We start from the raw sequence: 18,925 nt of genomic DNA, 5'->3' as shown, positions 1-18,925 counted from the left end.
ATCATGAAAGATCACATTTTTGGCTGCCAGGCTCACAGGTGAGCAGATTTAGGGAAGCTTAGCAACCATGCACAGCCAGACTAAACAGGTTTATCAGACAGTTTAAGGCTTAATTAGATTGAATGCAATTATTTTTGTAAACAGGATGGAATGGGTTATATTAGCTTATCCCATTGTATCTTTTCATGAATATGTTCTTCATCACACACATGCAGATCACGATAAGTTTGACTTTTGCTGCATGGAATGGCATAGATCAAAGCTGACTCAGATAACCACATGCAAAGCTGTAAATCAGAGGCAGGCAAATGCCAATCCTCCCAGCAATATAGGTCATTTACAATACTCAGTTAGCAACCAAGCCCATATGTCTGCAAGTCTCCATGGAAATGTGATTTTTTTTTTATAATGTTTTTCTATGTAACAAGGTCATAAGTAATTGCTTTAGTGAGACATTTGACCATGTGCTCACACATGCACAGAATCCTAGTTTAACACATAAATGTCCTATAATCTTTCCAGTCACTTAATATGCATTTTTGCTTGCCGGGAACATAAAAAAACAATACATTTTTGTAATAAAGGGTGGCTCCAGCAGAAGTTTCATTGCTCATACATCAAAACAAGATCATTTTGTAATTTCTTTCAAATGCTCGTTATTGTTTTTACTCGTTTATTGATCATAACCAGGCTCGTAATTTAACTCTGATGTTTAATTCTCAAAAACAGATGCCTTCTGTGATTAACAGCAGCCTAGTCGCTGGGTGGAGTACATTAGCAGGTGTCTGGCTCACACAGCTGTAAATCCAGACTTGCTGGTCCGATAGTGTTATCCCCCAAGGGCCTGTGCACACGCCACCTAGCCTTTTGACTGTCAGAAAGTGCATTAGCATTGATCATATGAAAAAGGACACTCTTTCCTTTTGGAGCATTTTAAGAGTCGCTGTGGGTCAAATAAAAAGGTGGAGAGGTGAAGAACAGTGGAGAGAATGTGTTTGAAGGTTAAAAGTCAAAATAGACACTATTTTGGTGATTTTATTTAAGGAGTTCAAGAGAGCTTTTATAATGGGCCATTTTCAACCAGTGTTCCATAAGATAATACATTAAAGTATATGAAATTAATTGCAAGTTCCTCTATCTCACCACCCCTCTCCTAGCCCTCCTTCCGCTTTCTGTTGATATCTTCCCCACCCAGCTGGCATCCCCGGAGGCAGTCTTTATCCTTATGATGCACCACACTTGGCATATATATCCTCTGGTTATCAAGCAGAGAGCAAAGCAGGCTCTTCACATGATTGATGAGCAAATGGGATTTTAATTCAGTTACTCAGCCATCACCCTGTGGCCGTATCTGCATGTCAGCCTTCTGTATTTGGAAACCTTTATTGGGAACAATGAGAGACTTGAAGACAATTTTTCACCCGAGTGGCACTTCTGTTGCAGTGATGATCTTTTAGATTGTCTATTTTTAAAAAAGTACTTGTTTGGCTCACTTTAATGAAACCCACTGAGATTTTCATGTTTTGTGATTTTATTTAAATTTTTGAAGAGGGTTATTATTATTGTTATTATTATTATAATAAGTATTATTATTATTATTATTATTATTATTATTTTACTCACAGAATTAAAGAGTTGCAGGAATGAAGCAGGAACACAAAGCTTCGCATTGCATTTTGCACAAACTGTCTATTGTAAACGGCCACCGTATTGAAGAGAGGCTTTCTGGTCCAAGTTGGATTCTTGCTTTATTATGGTGCAGAGGCTTTGCTGCTAGTGCCCCGCTCTGCTCACATGTCTTTGCTATTGTATTTCTGGTGTTCTACTATACAGGACAATGATCCTCTGGATATTTGTGGATCATTGGTACTGTGTGACACTTATTTGGTTCAGTTCAATGTTATTGTCATCTACTAGCAGTGCTAGCCTTTAGCAGTCACTATTAACTGGAAACCAAGCAGTTGACCAGGTTTACACAAGGCCCCATCATGGCACTTATGATGGTACTAAATTACATTTTTATGCCTCCACACCGTTTGCGGGTTTCCCGTCCATCCATCTGTCCCATTCTCATGAACACAGTATCTCAGGAACACCTTGAGAGAATTTCTTCAAATTTGGCACAAACGTCCAGACTCAAGGATGAACTGATTTGAATTTGGTTGTCAAAAACACGTTTTAACATATCATAACTCAATAATTCATATGCTAATTGTGACAAAGTTTCACACAAATGTCTAATAGGATAAAATGTAGTGATGGCATTTTATATCCAAAAGGTAAAAGGTCATCTTCACTGTGACATCTGCAAAAACACTTTTCTGGCCTTTATTCAACACCATAACTCAGGAACAGAAGGGGAGATTGTGACCATATTTCACATTTGGTCGGATACTGAATCGGTGACACTAATCTAAGGTGTCCACCTTGAAACTGTGATGATTGTATAGATCTTCTGTGCTCCCGGGTTGAAGATATGGATGAAGCATCCATGCTTTAGAATTTGTAGCTTCTTTGCAGCAACATCCATATATGAAGCTTTGTCTACTGTCATGGCTACAACTTCAGTTGTTTAATTGGCCAAACATGTGAACACATACAAGGAAAATACACTTAATACCTTTTATTAAATTCCTTCAAAGTCTTCACTACAAATATTATTATAAATATAAATATTATATGAGTCTGGACAGACATGGATGTAAACTACAACTTGACTCGTTGGTGGAGGCATACAACTGTAAGGCAGTATTTCTAGTTTTTAATACTTCCCAGATACACTACATTATTAGTTCTGTTGCTGCGGGATGTTAGTGCAACCTTTGATACCAGAAAACCATAAAATACAGAAAAATTTTGCTGCTCAAATTTATCCAGAACCGTGAGCTCTGAGCACTTCTACTATTAAAGGTTTAAATTTACAATTACATTTTCTCTCACTGACCTACAATGGTATCTGTTCATGCAGATAGCTTTGGTTTAATTTACTCAGATTTTGACATATCCGTCCCTGACATTTCTGCTGGCGCCCCGATACAAAAGAAGTGAATGTAATTTTGTTGGTAGTACTCACAGTGTAGACAAATTACATTAAAAAAGTCAATAGCAACATGTCTTTCCAGCTACTGTTACTCTATCCACAGAACACACTGCAGCAGCGTTCATTGGAATTACTTGATAACAAAATACTTTCTACTGAAGAAGTGGTCCCCATTAAAAGTTGTCTTGAGTTTTGCAATACAATGAATTATTATAATAGGCTCTTCTTCCTTCTGCCCACTTCACAATAAGTGTTTTAGATTTGTTAAACTGAAAATGTTTGAAACCTGTGTGTTCCATTTTGCATTTCTCCAGTGTCTCTTAAACTGTGTCTAGCACTGTTTCCCCTTATTAAATATGTTGGAAAGTAAAATGTTATCATAACCCAAATGATAATCACTAAAATAAAACCCAGGTTGAAAGACAAAGAAACAGTTTTCATTTTAAGATACCACGGATTTGTCGGGATGGACATTACTAGTGCATTTCATCATCTTTAATTGGCATAACTGTGTGATGTTGCCACTGTAACCTCACCAAATTTTTCCAGCAATGAAGATCCAATCCGCTCTCTTTTCCCTGTTCTTTGTCTCAGCGTGTGTAGTTTTTCAGGCTCTTACTAGTGCAGGGATAAAATTAGGCTTTACCGAGCACAAAGCATTAGAAGATCCTTGCATACTTGAGTTGAAGACACAAAGCCGCAAAGCAGCTTTGTTAACGTTTATGCATTTTGTATGGAGGCGCAGCAGTTGTTTAGAGTGCTGTCTATGTGAGTGATTACAGTAGAGGACGAATAGCTAACACTGTCTTCCACCCGGCTAAATGAATGTTTTTATTCACTGTTGTTTTGTATGGTTGTGTTTTATTTGGCACACAGTGAGCTCTATGGTAATTTTTGAGGCTATAGTTAATGATGTTGTCGGATTGGACTCTGTTATATTGTTAGGTGTTACTGTTGTTTCGTCCACCCCAAAATAAAACTTGATCTGTTTCTGTCCTCCTTTCTAAGGGTAAGATGGTGAAGGGAATGGGAGGAGCCATGGATTTGGTGGCCAGCGCCGGAACCAAGGTGGTGGTCACCATGGAGCACTCAGCTAAGGTGTGTATACATATCTGAGTGTGTGTGTGTATGTGTATGTACTTTCACTAAGCTTGTTCCAACCAACATTTCCTTTACAAATTACCTCTGAAGACTCATTGTGTTCCTCTGGAATCCAAGTTGAATTAAATTGGCAATTTTCTTTTCTCATGTTAGTACCTTCACTGCATACTTTGTATCTTCTTCCTGGAATAATGAGTGTGAGTGTTATGACTGATTAAGGATAATTCTGTTAATGGATTGCTTAATGGCTCTTTACCAGAGAGCACCAGCTCATCCTGATGAGGTTCTGCACACAATCTATCTCCTGTTCGTTCGTCAGAATTGGACTCTGTGTTTAAGGAACAGCTGATTAGTTAGACTGGTGTTGTAGCTAGAGATGAGTAACCCCAGGGGGCTTCTGAGAATAGCAGAACGCAATCCAACTGAATTGGTTTACTTTTATAGAGTCCAGATCATCATGATGCAAGGGCAACGTAACATTCTGTATTCACACAAGCATGCTGCTTTTTTGCTAATGGGAGCCTGTCTGGCGCCCAGCTTTAGTCCAGATGGTGCAGCAGGTGAGCATGAATTTGCTGCCCTGAAGCCTGTTGTCATTCATGATGGGAAGGGAGTGTGTGTGTGTGTGCGCGCGTGTGTGATGTATAATATGTGCCTCTCAGGCAGCGTCTGAGGCATTTGGATGTGTGCTTTTTCTTTAAAGATGACTGGTGGGGAAATGGAGATACACACACACACACACACACACAGAATAAGTGCTGTATGTTCTTGGGGGATAGGATGAGTGTACATAACCAGCTGCATCCCTGGAAATATTAAAACTGAAGTTGCATCCATGAAAGTATTAACACGCTGTTTGAAGTAACTGACAGGCTTAACTGGCAGAACCGCATAACTGACTCTCTAGCTCAGTCTTTCTTTAAACCATCTTCCCCTTTCTTGCAGGGAGGAAAACACAAGATATTGGACAAATGCAGCCTGCCTTTGACAGGAAAGCAGTGTGTGGATCGGATCATCACAGAAAAGGTGTGTATCTGTTTAATCTACCTTTTTATATATATAAAAATATGCCTTGATCAACCTTAATTTAAGTAGATGAGTGCATGCATGAATGGATGGATGAGCTATTAGTCATGGACTTGAGATGATTATTCATCTGCTGCATAGATCATGTCAATGAGTGAGCTGTGGCTGAGCAGGATACTGGCCTGTAAAAGACCTTGATGCAGACAGATACATTTGTTTGGGACATGCTGGGCATTCAAGTGGATACCTGTGACTTTGAATTTAAGTCTGTAACTTTGTTAAACTACGATGTTCTTGTAAAACAGGAAACCACTAAATACACACACAAGGACACCCAATTGTAACCTACTTTAATCTTAAAGACATATATTGGTGAGCTTATTTACAGGCTGCAGGATCAGAGCCCTGTGGGATTGTAAGGTTTCATGCTTGTTTATTTTTTATCATGCAGTAATTGTGAATGTATTTGTTAGATTATCGTAACACAATGCTAAATTATGAAAATGTGTTCTCAGCTTATGTTTAGTTCAGTTCGTTCACTGGTCACTGGTCACTTCTAGCTAATCCTTGTGATAGATTGAACACCCACTAAGTCTTTAACCTGTGGCCAAATCTGTAGGTCAGAATTCCTCGCTTACAATTCTGACAATCCATAAGGCTGTTTCATTTCTTTACTCTTATTAATTTTAAAAATCTTGTTTTTTTTGCTTTTGTTTTGTTTTAAAGGAAAGTTCTAGTTCATTTGAACCTGATGTATCTCCCATAAATGTGGCAGTTGTGAGTCTACTCTTAGCAGGACACAGAGAGTACAAACTCCCACATTTATGGGTAATACATCAAGTTCAAATAAACCAGAATTTTCCTTTAAGTAGAGGGCTGACTGTGCACCTTGTAAGGTATTACAATTTTCCATCTTCCATTTGGCTTCCAGAGGGAACAACTGAAACCAAAATTTAATAAGTTAGCTTTGGCAGTCAGCAGGTTTGCATTTCTATTTTATCACAGCCAAATCAATTCCCTGAATGTATCAGTAAAATGCGAGACACACAGAGACAATGAACACAATGAAACACAAGTCACACACATTGTATCTTTATCTGCAAATTACATCCTCTCTCACTCACACTCACACACACACACACACACACACACACACACACACACACACACACACATACACACATACACAAGAGAACAAGCACACAGTAACTGATAGATTGGTATGATGCAACAGAGTGACACGGGTAGATGGAAATTACATTTATTCAATTAACACTAATGGAATCTGTCAATTTCTGTAAGGAGGCTGGTTATTGATTTTGTTCAGTTTTTTTTAATTATCATGATTGGGGTTGGGTTTCCCTTTATCATGCATTTTGTTGAAACTCCCATCCTTGCCTAAGGACATTTCTTGTAATGTTGGTGATGCTTGTGCTAAAGTGTGATGCATCTTTGTAGTCGTGGCAGATCTGCAGTTGTATGTCTTGGACACTTGGGTGAAAAGCAAGACAGAGCCTGTAAATTCAAATGTACAGTGAGGTCAAACTAGGCATATCTGACTGAAGCTCCTGTCCACACAGTCTTCAACTCCCACACCTGAAATCTTTTTTCCTGCATCCAAAGGGAGATTGGGGACTTGGAATCTTCAAAGCCTGCTTAGTGTTGTAGCCTGAAGTTTATCTCGGCTTGTTGTGTTGACAACCAAAGAGGCCACTGGTCTTCAACAGTGATGAAGGAAGCTGGCAGGCTGAAGAAGGACGTCTCTTGAACTTGATAATCCCCTGGGACTCCTGAATCAGCAGTTAGGTTTTGGGAGGTCAGAAGGACTTCAGCTTCTGTAGCAGATCTTCTGTGTGTGTGTTTTGTTTATATGAATAAAATTGACTTGAGGCCATTGAGAAGGGACTTTCAGTTGGCCTAAGAAAGATTGTTGCCAACTGTCATGATGACTCAGGAAGGAGACTTATCTACTCAAAGGAGGTGATATCCAGATGTGAGCTAGGGATATTTTTGAAGAAACTTCTGAACTCAACCGATATGTCCTCTGTGGAAAAGATAGAAGACATACAGTAGAAAAAACTTGCTCATCTCTGTGGTGGAGGTCACTGAGAAAGTTGAGAAGCTCCATAGTGGCAGAGTTGGGAAGCAATTCACCCTGAGGCTCTATATATTGCTGGAGCAGTTTCAGTTGACATGCCTTTTCTCAGTGTTGCATGGACATTGAGGGCAATATTTATGGACCTACATGTGGAGGTGTTGATTCCCATTTTTAAAAAAGGAAAGCACAGAGTGTATTGTGAAATCTTACTGCTGAATCTCCCTTGGAAAGCTTATGGAGCTTAGCCTAAAGACAAAGCTCCATCTTCTTCATTTATGCGTGAAGAGCTCTGTTTCTTATATTTCATCAGCTCTACACATAGTTTAAGTTCTTTGTGCTGTGATGGAAGAATGTGAAAAGAGGTCAAAAAGTCTGAGAATGAGTGCAGCTATGGAGAACAATGAATTAGGACTGGGCAATGAGGCAATATTATATCGATATTGTGATATGAGAATAGATATTGTCTTAGGTTTTGGATATTATAATATTGTGATATGGCATAAATGTTGTCTTTTCCTGGTTTTAAAGGTTGCATTACAGTAAAGTGATGTAATTTTCTGAATTTGCCAGACTGTTCTAGGTTTTCTATCAAAAATCTCATTGTGTAAATATTTTGTTAAAGCATCAATTGTCATCCCTACAATATTGTCACAATATTGATATTGAGGTATTTGGTCAAAAATATCATAATATTTGATTTTGTCCGTATCGCCCAGCCCTAGAATGAATATTATTTTATCATTCAGTTTGCCCAGGGATTGTATTTCAGCCAAGTAGGGTTTTAGTGACCAACATTCCAGTTATAGGTAAAGCTTATTTTGTCAAAATGATGCTCAAGATTGTCCAAGGGTGAAATATTCTTTTAAAAGGGAAATAAGCAAAAGGTAAGCAAGGTTGAAAAAATGTAAGAAACAGAGAAAGGACAGAGGAGGCACACATGCTGATGAAAAAAAAAAAAAAGGTGTGGGGGAGGTAAGAAAGAAAAAAGCTTCCATTAACTAGTAGAGCTTGGTGCTGATGTAGTTTTTGTGTCCTCGTGTACTCTGATCAAATCTGTGTTACCCTCTGGTGGTTACTGCCTTTGGAACTCGCTCATTGAAAACATGACCTGTCAGGGGCAAAGTCAGACACTATGTCTGTAGCTCCCCCCCCCCTCCGCTCTGTCTGTTCTTTTCTGCTCGACTGGCTTTTGTTGTGATTGCACAACATTTCTCAGCGAGCAGATTTCTGTCAACATTTATAAAGGTTAAAGCTCTTTCTACTGCCCTGCTAGCGCTGGTACCACCTCCTCCTCTCCACCTTCCTCATTTCATCTCCCACTGCTTTCTCTCCCTCTCTGTCCATTAGTACTCTCCTCCCTTATAGCATCACCAGGTTTTTACTATCTTTGTCATGAAGTGAATTCTTAACTTTCTATTATTTGTTTTCCTTACTACTTGTTTTACTCCACATCCCTCCTCTTCTACATTCTTCTGAAATCATGTCTGGTCTACTGCGAATGAATGTGAATGTATTTTTCTCCACATTTGACCTTCCATCCACATTAAACCAGCAATATCAATCCGTCTTGGCATTTTCAAAAGAAGAGTCTTCTTTTGAAAATGCCAGTTTTTCTTTGTAATTTTGACAGAATGGAGTGAGCTTTTCAAAGCTGCTGACACATGATTGTCAACTTGTCTGCCTCTCAGATATTGCCAAAGTACTTATACTTGGCAGCAATGTCAAGAGCCCAACTTTTTGTCACCTCCAGCTCTCTCTGTGATTTCTTGTTTTGAAAATCAGTAAACCCAACCATACAATGAAAGTGTTGTCAATTACATGTTTTTACTGTTTCTGTTGTCAAACAGCACAGGTATAATAGTAAATTGATTGAGGGTGTCAGTATAGCAGCCCACAAATTACTGTTTTCTTGGTTAGCTTGTAGCTTGCAAGACCATCAATCAAATCATGATTTTATACCTGTGAAGTTCTGTTGTCAACAGACACCAGAGCATGGAAAGAGAAGTAACTTACACCCATTTTGCATATTCAGCTTTATTAAAAGGCAGAATAAGGAAGAGGAAGAAAACAGAAAGAAGACTAAACAGGGTATCCAGTCAAAACTGTCCATCTATTCAACCGCGTTCAACTGAAAATGTATCCACATTATTGTGTCATTCAAAGATGAGTGAAAAAACATTCTGACTTGTTTCAAGCTACATCAGTTGGGCTGTTCTGGTAGATTAAGCTCATTTTGTTGTATTGATTTTGGTCACATCTGCATAATGTTTCTTCAGACTTCATTCTCTCTTAACCTCTAATATTCGAGTGAAGTTTACCATGCGAAAGCAAATGGACCCAATTGAAGTTCAGTCTTTTTCACGTTTGTGTTTTCAGGTTTTATTACAGCTACTTGTAAGACCTACATAAAAAACAGTGTTGCTCAGATGGCGGTGACTTTGAGACAATGCAAGAACCCTCTAGACCCCAGAGAAAATTAAAAAATAAATTAAGATTAAATGTTGATCCGCAGTACATGTTGCATATTTATTGATCGTCAAGGTTGATCGATAAACCATGTAGACTCCATGATTTACGCCCCGGGGGCCTCCCTGTACCTCGCTGTCACCTTGAACCATCCGACTATTTATTAGCTTCCTCCCTTTAATAAATCTTTGTTGCTGGGTTGAAGAGAATAGTTATTTTAAGTATTAGGTTTTTTTTCTCTCCAAAATATACACTTCACCTAATTTTTGACTGTTTCAAGTAGAATTGTTAAAGATCTCACAGGATGTGGTGGTAAGATAAAGCTGATATAAGATGTAGTCACTGGTCAGCATGACACCAGTCCAACCTGGAGAAGTCTCTGTGTATGTTTCAATGTTGTCCTTCACTGGACTAACAAACAAATAGAGCTAATGTATGGTGAAATTCATAAAATACAACAGTTCAGCAGCATAACATTGAGACATTTTACTCTGATTAGCCAACAACATAGTCTATAAAATTACCTTTTGGCTGTGAGAAAATTATTATTGTGGTGATCACCAGAGGAAGTGCTATAATTCCCTGCTGTAGAAAATGAGGGACTATAAACCTGGTGGCAAACATTGCCTTTAATAAGCCTGTTAATGGTTATCCTAAGTGTATCATCTGCTGGTTGCTTTCTTTATATGATTAAAATCTCTGCTCCAATTTGTTTCCAAAATGAGAGCAGAAACTGGGGCCTTCCAAACCTGCCAAAAATATTATTTTCCTTCCCCGCAGACACACACAGATGCTGAAGCACACAGTATCTTCTCACAAACACAGCGTTCACTGTGGCTTGCAATAGCCAGGAGGGATGGTAATTCAGGTGCTGTCCTAAATAGTGTTGCTATGATTTGAGACCCAGGGTGGTAGGGAACCTGTTGCCTTAGGCAGTGTCTCTGCTGCTTTTCTATATGGTTGGGCCATTTTATACACGTGTTGCCATTTTTTTCTTCTTAAACACAGTTTCTGTGTTTACAAGCTTTCTCGCTTGCAGTCATTGAAATGATGGATTGTGATTGTTTCTTTGTTTATCATATGTGCAGTGAGTAAATCACATTACTTCAATGGCCCAAGGTGTTTGCACTGCTGCCATGACATTGGTATACACATTAAATCTCTCACTATTTTCACCTCTCACCAGTTATTTAGGAAAACAGCATTCCCTCTTTTTAAAAATAAGAAAAAAGGTACAAGTTATAAAAAAAACATTCATTCACAGATGAAGCAGAACAACTCCTGAATTATTCAATCATCATAATGGGCCCAGAAAAGTGTTACCTGTGGCATTTTCAGTAATGACAGCAATTACTATTGCAGAAACCAAATTGAAATTCTTTTATGGTCCTACCATACGTCTTTGTATGAACTCATCTCATAATCTACTCCTTGTAATTGCTGTAAAGCATTGTGAGGATACTGGATAAGCTTTTGATACGTATTTGTTGATGGCTAAAATATTTATTTCTAGTCCTATTTTATTATTTTCACATTTGTCTGAAGCATATTTCCTGAATGACGGTGGCTTGTCGCTACATGACATTCAGCCCACTTCCAGACAGACAACACATGGGGCAGACGAGCAGCTTCTTAATGACTAATGTGCATCAATCTGGTTAATGATGATGGTGACTTTGAGGACTTTGAGGAAAGGTGACTCAACAGTGTTTCACAACAAAAAAGGCTGCAACAGTTGCTTTTCAGTAACAAACAGTTTTTCAGTAACAAAGTGTAGATTTCGGAAACTGGATCAGTCAATGTTTAATCACTTTGAATTATATTTTTCCAGAACATTTTCTGTCAAGGGCTGTACAGTATCTATGTAACATATGTCAAAGTATGAGCTTAGATGACAAAGCACCTGCCACATCTTCAAGCCACGTTTGCACCTCTGATGACCACCTCTGACACATTCTTTACAAATCTTTAATTTTCTGTAATCACTTGCGACATGTGTCACAATTAGAGATGCATGTCAGTGTCTGTGTTATCCATAGACCCATGTTCCTCGTGTCATTCCATCTGTCTTGCTATATTGGAGTGAGATATCAGCCTCCTGCCCCATCAGTGTGTGTGTGTGTGTGGTTCTAATGAGCTCAGAGTCCTGACAGGCTTTGTCTGGATGTGACTGTGGTTTAGCCTGTCAGTCCCTGCTGAGAGAAGCAACAGGACCCAGCACGGTTGACTGTGTCTGGCCCGTCTTCATAATTCATGATTTTTGCATTGTGCGCATGAATAGGGATAATGACATAATTCCAGTTTCAATTTTGAAGAATAATTTCATGAGCCTTACAGTATGAACATCTATATAATTTGTCACTTGAGACTGGTGTTATGAAGCAGCAGTTTATTGTAAACTAATCATATTGTCACATTCAATTTGAGACAAAAACTTTGACAGTAATCCTTGGCAATCTAAATCAATTAGCTATTATCCAACAACTTCTTAATGGTGAAATCTTTTTTGCAGGAAATAACTTGCAGTAGGTTTGTGAGATTCATGTTGGAATTTAGAGCTATATGCCTATTTAGACTTTAAATCAACTTACCTAACTGGTAGCCAACTTCATGTATTAGGGTTGCAAATAACTATTTTCTTTATCAATTCCATAGGGTGAAAATGGTGAAATGGTGAAAAATGGCCATTATAATGTCCTACAGCCCTAATTAATATCTTCAAATAGCTTGTTTTATCCAACCATCAGTCCAAATCCCTCAAAAATATCAATTTCCTATCATAAAAGACAAAGACGAGCAGCAAATCCTCAAAACTGACAACCTGGACCTAGGTAATGTTTGGTGTTTCTGCTTGAAAAGTGACTAAAAATAGTTAATTTAATGTCAATCTAGTAATCGATGAATCGACTAATTTTGCTAGCTCTTAATTTATTTGAATATAATATCCGTGCTAAAAATTAAATTTCTCCATACAAATTTTTGGCCACTACTATGTTAACTTGGGAAACTGATACATCCACAAAACAATCACCCTAAAAGTAATTTCCAAAAATAAATATTCTAAAATAAGTTAAAATTTAAAAAGTAAAAGGGGTTTTCTTATTGCCCTCTACTGTCTCATGTAGTGGCTTCATGAAATTGCATCTGACATACAGATCATGTTTATGCTGAAAACTAAACCCAGTCTTTCAGCAACCAGTAGTAATGTAGGTAATGACAGAGTACCGACCAATAATTACAGTATTGGGGATCAGACAACATTCACTAAATGTATAACATGAATCCAAGCAAGAAGAGAAGCCAAATCCAAACTTAAGCGTTAGTTTCAAGAGATGAGACACTCTGGAGAGAACAAACTATGTCAGGCGGATGTTGTAAACACAGAAATTGCTCATATAATGAAAATAATTATTTTGGCTCACAAAAGAAGGCTTTAAAGTGATAATAACAGGTCTGTTGCCTGGAGGTACTCTACAAGCATTAGTGTATGAGATTGATTTTCTTTTTCATTGCTTCTTTTCAGAAAACAGAATGGTACTTAGTTTTTTTAAATTTCCAACATGACTGGTACTTTGCCCTTCAGTGTAAATGGCAGGTTTTGACAGGATTCTTCACAGTAATTTATAGAAAGTTTCCACTTTCCAGTCTGGTCTGCACAGAGTCCAGAGACTCTAAGATGTTGAAATCTCAAGGACCCTCATTTGTGAATCATGCAGACTGTGTGTTGTGCGTAAACCATATGTAAGCTTATCTGTAAATATAGAATCAGATTAATGGACATGTGAAACTCCTTGTGGTAGAGAAGTGTCATCATGGGTAAATGGATTCCAAAAACACAGAAACTCAAAATACTATTTTAGCCATGTCAACATAATTGATAGATGGTTGTCAACTATGGTACAGTACCTGAATACATGCTTGACACTCTACCCAGTGTTGCTGCAGAGATAATCTAGTGTTTTTAGTTGGGTTTAATGGAAATTGAGATATTTATTTGCTCTGAAATCAAAATGTTTTTCAGAATGGGTTTCTTTTAGGGTGAAACTCACACAATTTGCTTCCATTATTCTTAATTAAAGTGATGTTCTTTCATGTTTCAACAGTTAAAAGTATTGCAGCAGTTAAAAACTAATTGCACATTACTTTGCAGCTTCAGAGTGTCACAATCAGGGACTGTGCCCTTCACAGACATGCCACCAATAATTGCAGCTATTTTGTAATCTACAAATGACACTGAAATGGTACTCTTCTCTCTCTTGGCACTGATTTTTTTTTTTTTTTTTTTTTAAAGAGAGACTTGCCATCACTTTAGGGTCACTTTGATAATTGAAGCCTCCATATCCTTGTCTGTGACCTCAGGGACTGCAAATCACAGGGTTCAAACACATCTATTAAAGGAAATACTCATTGAAATCATTTTGTCTTTCTGTCTTATCACCCACCCCATCTAAACATCCCATCCTTTTTGCTTTCCCTCCCACTCTCTCTTTTTGCCCTGCTACTTTTCACCAGGCTGTGTTTGATGTTGATAAGACAAAAGGCCTGACTCTGATAGAAGTTTGGGAGGGACTAACTCCTGAGGATATCAAGGCATGCACTGGCACACATTTTGAGGTGAGTAACATAACAGATTGGTTACCAGCATTATATTTTAGTTTCTGACATCAAGGATTGTAACCATGTGTTGTGTTCCATCTGGTGTCTTCTAGGTGTCACCCAACCTGAGAGCCATGCAGCAAATCTAGAAGGGCATGCAACGGATATGAAAGGGGTTTTTCAGTTTGTGTCATTTCATTTGTCTGATAAACAGCCGCTCATTTAGTAACACGAGACAGGTAAAATAAGCTTACAAAACACAAATGTTCAGGTTCAGTTACTTGGTAATCAGCATCAAGCAATCAGAAGGATTTAGTCACCACTAATATTAACTGAATGTGATGTAAAGGTTCCAACATGCACGGTTATTTTTGATCTGACAAACAATCGGAGAACATTACATTGTTGCCTATTAAACCACTGAGTTATTGATTTTCACTTCTGTTTGTACAGCTATTGCCAAATAATGCCTCTGAAAATAACATTTAAAACAGGTATTATTCTCTATATGTTCTCTAAAATAAATGCAACTTTGCTAGTACTATGAACAAAAAATGATAGAAAAACTTAACAAATACTTCATCTTGTAAATCATATTTACTGCAATATCAATATGTTACTGTAACAAGGTAAAGGGAGCTGAAATGTTTTGAACTTAGAAAACAAATGTAGGTCAGGTGAATCCTCATTAAGTACAGAAGGAAATGTGTATGTAGTTACGTAAACTTGTGCTACACCAAGTAATAAAAAGTACTTGGATTGGACATCTAAAATTAGATATATTTTTGTGTTGTTTTTCATTTGGAAAAGTAAGGTAGATGTAGTTAAAACATCTGAAGCATGTTTTAATAATCACCTCTGCCACAATGTCAAACTGTTTGAACTATGTCTGTCTTTCTTCTCTCAGCCTCAGAAATTTCAGTCGGAAGGCATACCATACATTTCAGAAAATATGAAGCCTTAACATTTTTTTACTCAGAAATGTGCTCTTCCCCTGCCTTTGTACATACAATAAAATACAACCTTGTGTGCTGAGTGGAACAAGCAGAATTTTATCTTTTTTTGTCTAAATCTCATTATTTCTGCATAAAAACAACCTTAAAAAGCAGCAATTGTTCTCTTATGTGTTCGGCTCATCAAATCACACGTTGATTGAAAGCAAATTACTGCTTTGAGAGTGATGGCTTCTGACACTCTACAGGTTAGAGCTTTCTATATATGGATGTTGGGCTTGCATTGACATTCTTGATGGGATGTCTCCACTCGAGTAGAGAGGCCCTGCCATTACCTGCGGGGCGTTACATAACTGAAGAATTCAGCCAGTGGGCTTTTAGGTTCAAGAAGATCAACTAGGTTGGATCATCAAGCAGAAAAATGGAAGAAAGTGACAGGGGCTGTTGCCACAGGCTGTTGATGTTAATCCAGCACATCCTCTCATGAGTCAAACTAGAATGGTATCCTATAAGCCCACATATTGTAACCTATTTCTCATACTTGCACCGGAACACAGTGAACAAGGGATTTTAGAGACATGACAGGCTTTCACTTGAACAAATGGGTTTGAACTTGAGCAGTGCTTGAACTTAGTTTTTTTGTCACTGCAAATGAAAACATTAAAACAAAACAACATTACTGAACTTTGTTTTAATTTTGAATAGGTATATGAACTGATATTTATTGAACATTGTGGCTATTTTGTACACTCAGGGTGGTGGCAAGCTACCTGGAATAGTGGTAGAAAACTAACATTAGAGCTATTTTAACTCATATGTGAAGGGGGCTTTCACAAAACTTATCCAACTTACTTCCAGAGTATGTTTAGTGTTCCTTTAATTGTTTTTTCAATGCAGATAATTTATGGATGTTGCATCCAACAAGGAATGATAGTAATCAATGACGATAAACCATAGTGATATTAAGTCTATATCTGGGCAAAGCATATTTGACAGTAATCTTAACGTATTTTGGAACATGACAGTGAAAGTAATTTCTCATAATGCAGGGTGGTTATGTCAATATCGACAAAATTGATCTTGTGTGTCCACAACGGTTTACAGTTTTGCACAATTGCTAAGACATATTTCTTGAAACCTTCCACCCTTTTCTCAAAACTGTAAACACAAAACAAAATTTTCAAACTACATTCACAAAACCTCCGACTCCTCTTGCAAAATCAAACAATCACCTCGAAACAGTTTTATCTGTACTCAAAATCAAACTGTTTTCAGATCATACACACAGCCGGTCAAAATAAAAACACTACTGAGCATTTATTGCACACTACATCAAAAAAAAAAGGAAAACACAGTGTTCAGGGAATGTAGCTCCAGAATAAAGTGTTTATTTATAATACAGTAAATGCATTTTGTGTTTTCCAGAAGAGATATTCACAACTCAGTAACACCAGTTTAGATATTGCATACTGTAAGTACTGCAAACAATACAGTATTGAATCTCTATGGATTCAGCACTTGCATACAGTAAAAATACAGCACTGAAAAAGACAAAGACAACATGTAAATGAAAAGCACATTAACTCTGGTGTGCCAGATCCAGCCTTGGCAAAACTTGACACCTTTGTCACCACAGGCCAATTCCATGGTCTGTAGGGGATTTTCCCTGGGATAGGTTTCTCGGTCATAGACCTTCCACTGCCATGCAGAGAAAAGCTCTTCTATTGGGTTGAGGAAAGGAGAGTATGGTGGAAGGCAAACATTTATGAATCATTGGTTGATGTGGAACCACTCCCACATCAGGACACCATGGTGAAAACTGACATTGTCCCAAACTACAAAAGACAGGATGCTCTGGCTGTTCATGATCTTGCTGCTCACGCCCAAACAAGACATCCCAAAGACCCCCCAGAAATGTAAGTAGATGTTGGGTGTTATATGGCCCCAAGGTGGCATGACAGTGGAGAACCCCACAATTATTTATGGCTGCACAAAGTGTCACATTGCTACCATGCTGGCCAAGGACTTCAACAATGGCCCATTGGCCAATTATATTCCTGCCTCTCCTTCTCCTCTTTGTCAGATTGAATCCAGCTTCATCCACAAAAATGTATTCATGAGGTCTTTTCATGGAATCCAATTCAAACACTCTATCCGTAAAAATAGATAAAGCTTTGTAAGTGCTACAGAAAGATGCTGTAGAGTGTATGCACTTCTGATTTACATACATTACAATATAGTGCAGCTTGACAGTATAATGTAGTATTGTACTGTAAATAATCGGCACTGAATGTGTCAGTCTGAATGAACACATATTTGCACATACTGAAGTTTTTGATCTTTGACCCTTTCTGAGTTGTACTCTGTACACTTGCCTGATGCACACCCTGTTGCATTGGAGGACACGGTCAGTGATGGAAAGGCTGACACTGTTGATTCCTTCAAAATTTGCATTGTGTTGAACAACTCAGTGCTGTATATCATGCAGTCTAATGGCATTGTTTTGAAGAACCATGTCAACAATGAGAGCCTCTTGCTGTTGGGAGAACATAGGAGTCCTTCCACCCTCACATGGCAGTCTTGCAATTCTACAAAAGGGATTGTGTTCCTCAACCCCCCCCAGTCTCCTTTATATTGGCAAAGTGATGTACTGAAACGTCTGTGCAGTGTAAATTTTCAATGACCAAAAGAAATAATTACTACACCAGGCAATTATGTGTTCTCTTCTCTGAATCTCCTGATTATGGTGGACACAGAGAATCTGATGAGATTGAGTTGTACTCTTTGTCCTGCTTCCCTCATTGTCATTCCATGAACAAGAACATGGTCTATCACAGGTGCTCGAATGCTGAAATGACTGTTTTGGTCCTGGTCTTGCTTGTCTTCTGCCTTGTACTCTTCGTCCACCACCTCTTACACGCACTCTTCCTCCTCTGCCTCTCAGATTGTTTTCATCCATTGTTGGAATCAACCTTGAACTCACCCGTGCCGCCTGTGCACTTTGAACTGGCTCATATTCGTTTCATCACATCATTAGCAGCAAGTGTGAACGAGTCATTGAGTGTAAGCTATGACAGCTGTGCTGTAATTGTGTTAAACTTCTGCCACCTGTGGTTACCATTATGCATCACAAGTGCATCACAGTGCAAAATGTATTTTAGTGAGTGAGAATGTGTTTTGAGTTCTGCAACAAGAAAAAATGAGTTCTGCAAATTGTGTCTAACTAGGTGAAAATTGTTTTGCCAAAAGATTGATCGATTCAATAAATAGGTTCAGGCCACAGAGCATTTTGTTCAGAGAATGGGGTTTAGTGTTTTAGCAATGCAGAAAATCTGTATTATGATCAACCCTTCCTCTTGTGTTACTTCTCCACCATGAATACAACCAAATGGGAAATTGAAAAACGAAACAAGAGTCCTCAGTAGTTACCTGGTTTGCCTTTGTCATGGCCAGCCCTGGACACAGGTTTGAAAAGGCACTCATATGAGAAAAGGTCAATAAATGTTCAGCCAAACAGTGGGATAGGTACCTATCTAGGTACTATATACCTTGACAAATATGAAGTTTTTGGTGTATTTTACCAATGTGACCTAGTTTTTTGAATGACTGATGTTTAGATGGCCAGCCAGCTCATTATCACCGCAG

At 38.2% G+C, this 18,925-nt stretch overlaps 1 protein-coding gene across 1 annotated transcript in view; it reads left to right on the top strand.

Moving 5' to 3' along the window:
* oxct1a (3-oxoacid CoA transferase 1a) overlaps nucleotides 1–15,382 on the top strand; it is a 48,472-nt gene extending 33,090 nt beyond the window's left edge. The window contains exons 14-17 of the mRNA XM_044374552.1: nucleotides 4,049–4,138; nucleotides 5,087–5,167; nucleotides 14,244–14,345; nucleotides 14,441–15,382. Of these exons, the coding sequence (XP_044230487.1) occupies nucleotides 4,049–4,138; nucleotides 5,087–5,167; nucleotides 14,244–14,345; nucleotides 14,441–14,476 (309 nt within the window). The 3' untranslated portion in view covers nucleotides 14,477–15,382. The remainder of the gene's footprint in view (nucleotides 1–4,048; nucleotides 4,139–5,086; nucleotides 5,168–14,243; nucleotides 14,346–14,440) is intronic.
* The last annotated feature ends 3,543 nt before the right edge of the window (nucleotides 15,383–18,925 follow it).

This window comes from Thunnus albacares, chromosome 2, assembly GCF_914725855.1.
Source record: "Thunnus albacares chromosome 2, fThuAlb1.1, whole genome shotgun sequence".
Taxonomy (NCBI): domain Eukaryota; kingdom Metazoa; phylum Chordata; class Actinopteri; order Scombriformes; family Scombridae; genus Thunnus; species Thunnus albacares.
The sequence above is the reverse complement of the archived record's forward strand: the minus strand, read 5'-3'. Positions and strand labels throughout refer to the sequence as shown.